Source organism: Lissotriton vulgaris, chromosome 1_1, assembly GCF_964263255.1.
Source record: "Lissotriton vulgaris chromosome 1_1, aLisVul1.2, whole genome shotgun sequence".
NCBI classification, from domain to species: Eukaryota; Metazoa; Chordata; class Amphibia; order Caudata; family Salamandridae; genus Lissotriton; species Lissotriton vulgaris.
The window spans coordinates 481,654,644-481,663,051 of NC_141685.1; the positions used below are offsets into that span (position 1 = coordinate 481,654,644).

At 54.0% G+C, this 8,408-nt stretch overlaps 1 protein-coding gene across 1 annotated transcript; it reads right to left on the reverse strand.

The window, feature by feature from the left end:
• Window positions 1–3,322: 3,322 nt before the first annotated feature.
• On the reverse strand, window positions 3,323–7,445 carry LOC147747376 (uncharacterized). Its single transcript, XM_086936256.1, has 2 exons — window positions 7,127–7,445; window positions 3,323–3,948 (listed from the first exon to the last, which is right to left on the reverse strand). Exons 1-2 carry the CDS (start codon window positions 7,443–7,445, stop codon window positions 3,323–3,325), a joined length of 945 nt encoding a protein of 314 aa, XP_086792382.1.
• Window positions 7,446–8,408: the final 963 nt, after the last annotated feature.

Below are 8,408 nucleotides of genomic sequence, written 5' to 3' on the forward strand. Positions count from 1 at the left end.
TTTCTTTGAAAAATGCACTTTCTTGCATTTTTCAAAGTGGCATGTGGCACACATACATGCCCTTAGGGCATGTATGTGTGCCACATGGGCATTCATGCACATTTCAGGGGTGCAACAGGGTGTCCTTTTGACACCCTGGCACCCTTGAAATTGCATTCTCAATTTGCGATTCTCTAATTGAGAATCGCAAATTGAGAATGTCTTCCCATTCACTCCTATGGGCCTCTAGGCCCATAGGAATGAATGGGGAGGTATTCCTTAATTGCCAATTGCAATTTGCGATTCGCAGTTAAGGAATATGTAGGGTTCGCAAAATTATTTGCAAATCCTACATACATAGCATTTTGCGATACTTAAATAGCGATTCACTAAAAATCGCTATTTGAGAATCTCAAAATTTAACTTTCATACATATGGCCCTTAATCCTTATCTAATCTCCTAGGTACAAGATATGCTTCAAATTGCGCAAAAGACTACTAGCTGGATAGGTCATCACGCAGAGGGTGCTGTTTTAATTTATCAAAGTGCTAATGCCTTGAAAACATTTGTAGATGATCTTGTCATCTTTATGGATTGGAAAGTGATATTTCTAAAACCCATATGTGGGCCAAAAACAACTAACACCAAAACCAGTGTGAAAACCAGAACACTGAGAGAGTTTATCACTTCTGGAGGTTACATTTGATCATGCAAGTAACATGCAATGTATTAAATGTGCCCAATCTGTAGGGGCTGTTTCTAAATCTGTCTCTAAATTGGGACAGAAACCTCTTGATCGGATGTTAGTGATTTACAAAATTAAATGTGTCTCTATTTTGTTCTATGACACTTTTATTTCAGGTTATTCTTCCAACGCCAAACTACAACAAAAGGAAAAGTGCCTCTGCCATAGGTTATTGTGTTTGCCTTCTACTACTTCTCATGAATGATGTAATGAGGAGTTTGGTCTGTCATACATTGAGGCTTTCATTCTGTTGGATCACTTATCATTGTGGCTATCAATTTGATCTAACCCTAAAGCCTCTCTTAAAAGGTCAATTTTTAATGATTGTCTCAGCTCCTGCGATGCACTTAGAATTCCTTGGCTGAAATATATTAAATCCTTGTTCAGCAACCTCACCAGATTGTCTCTATTGTATAACTTCATTAAGTTAAATGAAAACAGGGTTAGGTAACATTTATTTTTAATTGTATGACCTCACACAAGGCATCTGAGCTTCTTAACCTTCAGTTTGTGTGTACCTTTCGTTCCATAATGTATTAGACCATGGGTTATACTTAACAACTGTTATTATCCCTTGGGAGAGGCATTTCCTTTGTTGCTTCAGGTTGGGCGCAGTTTGCTGTATACTTTTCCAAAGGGGGGACACAGCTCTGAGTCCATCTTTTGTTGTCAATGTTATCTCTTTTTGCTATAAATCATTTTCTTTAAAACTGTTGATCTGTTTGCATAAAGCTTGTGGTGTTATCAGGTGAATACCCACTCTCATGCATTTAGAGATGCTGTCTGATTTCAATGTTTATTATGCAACAGTGTCTTGTATTAACATATGTGGTTAAGTACCTTAACTGGTTATTGTACTGCATTTCATGCTCCTGGTTTCAGTATTACGTTTGTGTGTTATATTATAATACTTATTGTTATGATTGCTGTTTGTGCTTTCATTGCATTTTTATGCAGCTGAATAAACCTTCCTTTGATTAATCGATTGACTGTTATATAGTTTTAGCTTACATTTACTTTTTTACTGTCTTCAATGTCTTGAATCAAAATAGAGTGGCAGCGGGAAGTGCATCGCAATAGCAGCTGTGTGATGTGACTGTGCTTGGGTTATTCCTATATTCTACAGAAGGCCATAACATTAATTAGGCCACAACATATTATTACTTCTGCCAGATGGTTAGTGGATAGCATCTGTACTCAAATTTTCAGCACAGTTTTTAATTTAGTCTATTACAAGTAAATTAAGGTACTGTAAAGGTGGACTGTAAATGTGCCTGAAGGCACTCTTCTGATTGTCATATTAATATTAGGTGTTTTATACTACTCGCCAAAGCATAATACACAATACTAGCACCTTTTGAGGGTAAACAACAGGTGTGTCCTGTGGGAGAACATGGTGTCTGCTACGTGAGCAGCCGCTTGCACCCAGAGCACCTCTCTTCCGTTCTAAAGCAGGATACCGCATTACCTGGTTTTGTTCATGCGTTGAGTTGACGGAGGGTTTTGGGGCACACCAGTAGGTGCGGGGGGGGAAAGCACTGACACAGACAACCAAATTGTGTGAAAAAGGCCGCTTTATTGGAATCAGGTGCACCTACAACAATGTCCCACCTGGCCTGTGCCGAACAAAACTACTGCTCACTAAATAATAACTGCCTGACAGCCCCCCCCACCCCACCCCTAAAATGTTACCCCAAACATTGCAACTGTAATACAACACATCCGCTCAGCAACCTACCCCTCTACTGAATGCCCCAATGACCTCCATGACCTCACCCCCGCTTCCATACAGTCCCAGGCCTGCCGCAAAACCACCCTATCTCCTTAGGACAGCGCCCCAGAAACCGCACCTGTTCCAGCGACAACACAACTGTAACCCTAACCAGTGCACCATCAACCAACAAAACACCTCAAAGCCAGTACCAAAACCCCCCAACACCCCAGAAAGAACCCCAAAGGACCAAATTTTTCATGTAGGGTGGGTGGGAGGGCCACGAAAATGCCTATGCCCTGGCTGCTGTGTCACCACAAACAGTGTGCGGTGACACAAAATGGCCGGTTAAATATACAACCAGCCCAAAAAGGGGCCTAAACCACCCGACCAGCCCAAAAACGCCAGCTATGGCGAGCCCCTGGTGTCACACTTCCTCCCCTCCCTCCCCTGGTGCCCCAAACTTCCCCGGGGGGGCGAGCCTCCCGCTGGTCGGCCACCCCCCCAAATCCCCATTGGGGCACACCAGTAGGTGAGGGGGGGGGGAAGCACTGACACAGACAACCAAATTGTGTGAAAAAGGCCGCTTTATTGGAATCAGGTGCACCTACAACAATGTCCTACCTGGCCTGTGCCGAACAAAACTACTGCTCACTAAATAACAACTGCCTGACAGCCCCCCCACCCCCACCCATAAAATGTTACCCCAAATATTGCAACTGTAATACAACACATCCGCTCAGCAACCTACCCCTCTACTGAATGCCCCAATGACCTCCATGACCTCACCCCCGCTACCATACAGTCCCAGGCCTGCAGCAAAACCACCCTATCTCCTTAGGACAGCGCCACTCGAAAGTCGCTTATGACTTTTGACCCCCCCCCCCTAGGACTCCTGCCTCCTGGGATACCTGAGCACCCCCAAAGCCCCATCCAAAGCCTCCTTCAGTTGGACTATATACAGCTCCATGCCATACCTGGACGGGTGAACCCCATCCTCCCGGAAAAAATAGATCGCACCATAGCGCAACTCCGGGTGCTCCATCCTCCCCACCCCTTCCCTGGCACAGAATTCACGCATCTCTCGATTGATCTTCCTCCGTGCCCTGTCAATGGCTCCTGGACGCTCAGCCCCCCTCCACACCCGCCTGGGAATAAACTCAGACCAGATAATATGGCAGCCCGCCCATTGCTTCTTGATTTCTCTCAGGTCCCGCTTCATTTGCTTGAGTAGTGCCAACCCCTTGCACTGCACCAAATCGTTCTCGCCCAGATGAATCACTACCACATCCGGGCAAACCCCCCCCCCTCTCACCACCATGTTCAACAAGGGCAATAACTCATGCCAATGCCTACCCCCTTTTCCCCTCCAATGACACCTGTACAACCCCGCACCCAATCCCAAATTGAGTGTCCGATGCCTGTCCCACTCCGCCTGTTCTGCCCTCTTGACGAATGAATGTCCCACAATATATACATTCAGAACAGCCACTTCCGGCCCCGCCACAGCACCTGCAAAGACACACATATCAAAATAGGGCATCACTGTGACAACAACCCTTCCGCCTCCCTCAACCGCACGTCCCCCGCAGGTCCGTCTTCGAGCGTCGCAAACGCACCGCCACCTCCTGAGCTCGCACCTCCACATCCCCCCACAACAACCCCCGCCTCCCCTTCGCGCCCAGCAACTCCGACACTCGAAACGCCCCGAAGAAAAGCCAAGACATCAAGGTAGAAAACCATACCACCTCGCCTTCATCCCTGCACACCCCCGGGAGAGCGCAGATTACTCCTTCCAGCAATTCCACCGTGATGGGATGGCGCAGCCGCACCTTCGCACCCTTTTCTCTCACCCACCCCTCCAGCAAACGAGTCCCCAGTTCTCCCGCCGACGGGGGGTACCCCCACCACATCTTGCCCATGAACGCCACCGCCGACAACTTGCCCGCAATTGACACCTGCGACATACCTTTATCCATGAGCGCCAGCATGAACCTTACCTCCTGATCCTCGCGCCGCCACCGGTCCCCTTGCCTCACCGCACCTGACTGCAGGAATTCCTCCCAAGCTAGCTCTTAAGCCTTCCATGTAGACACCGCTACCAACCCCTTCACCAGCTGAAAGACCCGGCATCGCCCACCGACCACAGGTCCTCCGGCACTGGCGTCCTGACTTCCTCCGCTGTCGTGGCTAGCCCATGGAACCTCTCCCACTGTGAACGAGACAAAGCGTCGGCAATGTCATTGTCCACACCCGGGACGTGGGGCGCCTGAAACAGTATGTTATTCTCCAAGCAGCGCAACACAAACACCCTCATCAATTTCAGCACTTGCGGGTCCCTGGCCAACTGCCTGTTCACCACCTGCACGACAGCCATGTTGTCCACTCGAAACAACATGCGCTTGTGTGCCAACGCCCCTACCCACACCGTGACTGCCACCACCAACGGGAACAACTCCAAGAACGCAATGCTCCTCCCTCCCGCCTGCCAATGCTCCGGCCACTGCTCTGTGCACCACTTTCCTTCCCAGTACAGACCGAAGCCGCCGTCGCCCGCCGCATCCGAGTACATCGTGACGTCCCACTCCCAGTCCTCCGCCGGTGCCATAGGTACACCATTAAACCGTTCCAAGAACGCCAGCCACATGCGCAGATCTTCCTTCATTCCCGTGGAAAGACGCACATGGTGATGAGGAAAAGACAACCCGGACAACGCCAACCCCAAACGCCGGCAGAACGTTCGGCCCGCCCGCACCACGCGGCAGGCAAAATTCAAATGACCCAACAACACCTGCACCTCCCGGACCGTCACTTTCCTCCTTGACAACATTCCATCCACCAAAACCAGCATTGCAGACCTCTTGTCATCCGATAGGCGTGCTTCCATGCCGACCGAGTCGAGCTCAATACCGAGAAAGGACAACACTGTACTGGGACCGCACGTCTTCTCTGGCGCCAGGGGAACCCCAAAGTCCCCCATCAACCCGGCCAAACCATCCAGCTGCCGCTGACAGTCCTCCTTACCGGGCCGCCCCACCAGGAAAAAGTCATCCAGATAGTGCGTCACTGACTCCGAGCCTGTGCGCCTGGAAAAAACCCACTGTAGGAATGAGCTGAAACGATAAAACAGCGCGCATGAAATGGAGCACCCCATAGGCAGTGCCTTATCCACAAAGATGAGACCTTGGAACTGGATCCCCAGCACCTGGTGATCCGCCGGGTGCACCGGAAGAAGTCGGAAAGCCGACTTGATATCACATTTCGCCATCAGTGCGCCCCGACCCGCCGCCGCGACAAGCCTCCGCGCCACGTCCACCGACGAGTAGGTCACTGACGCCAAATCCGCCGCAATGTAGGCATTGACCGACTCCCCCTCCGGCCAAGACAATTGCTGTATCAGTTGGAACTGCCCCTCCTCCTTCTTGGGCACCACCTCGATGGGGGAAATGATTAAGCCCGGCAACGGCGGTGCCGTGAAAGGGCCCGCCATTCTACCTTCACTGACCTCTTTGAAAAGCTTCTCGCGCACAATGCCCTTGTGCGCATTCACCGACTTCAGATTGTCCACCCAGCGAGCAATCCGGGGGCCCTCGTACCCCAGCCTGAATCCCTCCCGGAAACCCGACGCAAAACTGCAGCATCCTCCGCCCGCAGATATGCCGCCAACCAGGGCTCCATCCGCTCAATCCTTACCGGCGTACGAGCCTTTGCCCTGGGCCCCGGCTCCCCCCCTCTGCCCCTTCCGCGTCCCCCGCCCGGTCCCCCTCTGGCTGGGGTCCCTCCCTGAGCGGGCTGCTGCCCCGGTGGGCCCCCGGGCCTCCAGCAACGCAGCACTGGATGCCTCAGTCCGCACGACGAGCACTCGTGCCGCCCACCCGCAGGCTCCTCTATTGAAGTCCCAGCAGGCCCCGACTGCGGCCTGACTGCCAGAGTCTCCCTGACCCACCCCCCCATGGGTGGGGCAGGCCGCAAAGGGGGGCGACACCAGCGGCAAAACCGCTCGCTGTGTAAATAGTGTGGCCGAACTTGGCCCCTCCCATCGTTTGCTGGTACAAATCCGAATCCAGCTCCCCCCATTGCGCTTCCGGGTCGGCCGCCATGCGCGCCCGGAATTCTTCGTCGTAGTGGGACCACGCGTACCCGCCGTAGGTCACCTGTGCCCTCCGTACTACATCCATGTATTTGAACAGCGCGACGCACCGGTCCGGGAACTTCTCGCAATACACGCTCGCATAAATAAGGAAAGCCGCCGACCAGTTGTCTAGCGTCAGGGGAACCTTTGGGCGCCTAGCTAACTCCTGCTCTTCCTCCTTTGACCCTTCCTTGGACGTCAACTCCCTGTGCAGAAGCTTCAGGATGTCAACGTATTCCCCTTTCCAGATCTTGTCCTTCGTCGCCGACGAAAGGTGGGCCCCCAGCGGCTTGGTCAGCCCCATGTACGGTAATTTCCGAACTGGAACCACACAACTCTCCTTTCCCCCCCTGCCGTCTCTTTCTCCCCTGCCGCCGGCGACCCGCCGCCCGCGCTTGGCCCCTCCCCGCCCTGTGCCGCTCCGTCTGTGCCAACGCGCGCGTCCTGCACGTACCGTCCCCGCAAAAGCCGCCACCCATCCTCCCCGTTGCCCCCCCGTCCCCACTGAAACCTGCACACAACGCCGCTTGCCACCCCCCGCGCCATCATCTGTCTTACCTGGCGTCAAGGTCGGCGTTCTTGCTGGATCCCGCCGCCTAACCAGTGGAGCTGAGGGGGCCGTCACCCTTGGCGCTTCTTGCCTTGCTGGCACCTGTAATACACTGTCAACAACATTACATGCCCCCCCGTCCGCCCGAAGCTCTCCTTCTTCCTCCGACTCTCCAACAGCCGGTTCCACACCACCCCGGCCCCCCACTTGGGGTTCCAGCCGGCTCAAACCCGCTCTTTCCCGACACACCCGCATCAAGTCCATCAAGTCCACACTCGCCCTCCCATCCTCCGCACTTGCATTCATATCAGAAATATTCACATCCATCCTCGCTCCTCTACCCCCGGTGGCCTTAAAGACCCTTCGGGGAGGGGCCGGCATAGACGCATCCCGCCTCCATTCGCCATGGTCATGATGTAGGTCCCTCGCTGGAGCTCGGCCGCCCGCACCAAACAGAGCCGGCCTATCCACTCGGCGGGAGAGCCGCATGCTGCTCCCCCAAGCGCCTCGCAAACAGCTCCTGCCAAGGAAAAAAGGTGGAGTCCAGCATGCCAGGGTAAAAACCACTCCCGTCACCCCCCCACGCACTGCCCCCACCCCCACCACGCCATCGCCGCTCCCCTCCCCCAACCCGCCGAGTGACCTCCGCGCCGCGACGGGATCCCTCCGCCCCCCAGGTCCCAACCCCCCTCCCCGTTCCACCCCCCCGGCCCACCCCACCCCCCGAAACCCCATCTCAGCCCCGCACCTCCCCCATGCCCACCACAGCATACTCCCCCCCAAGTCGCACCTCCACTCCCCTCCCTTTCACCGAAAACCACCCTCTGCCCGCCACTTCCCCCCGCCCCCTCACTTTCCCCCGCCACCCCTCCACTACCCCCACCGACCCACCCCACCATCCCCGGCCCACCCCTCCCGCCCGTCACACCGCCACCTCTGCGCACCCCCCCCCCCCCCAACGCCTCAGGTCTGCCACGGCCCTCCGCCAAATCCCCATTTTCTTAGGCTCTGCGCTGTATTTTGAGCCCTCTGTTGTGTTTCTTTGGGGATGTGTGTAGGATCCCTCGTTGCTCTTCATTCGTCCTGCCTTCCTCATTGGAGCAAGGCCGCCCTGGAGCTGAGGGGGGCCGCAGAGCGATGGCTTGCCGGTTCCCTCGGGTCAACGGAGGTACCTAAGGTACCTGAGGCTGCGCCAGCATCAGCCACATTTTCAAACGAAGTTACATCTATAAACTGTACAGCGTTCCAAAACTATCAGGTTAAAGGCAGGAGTATAATGTCCGGGAGGAA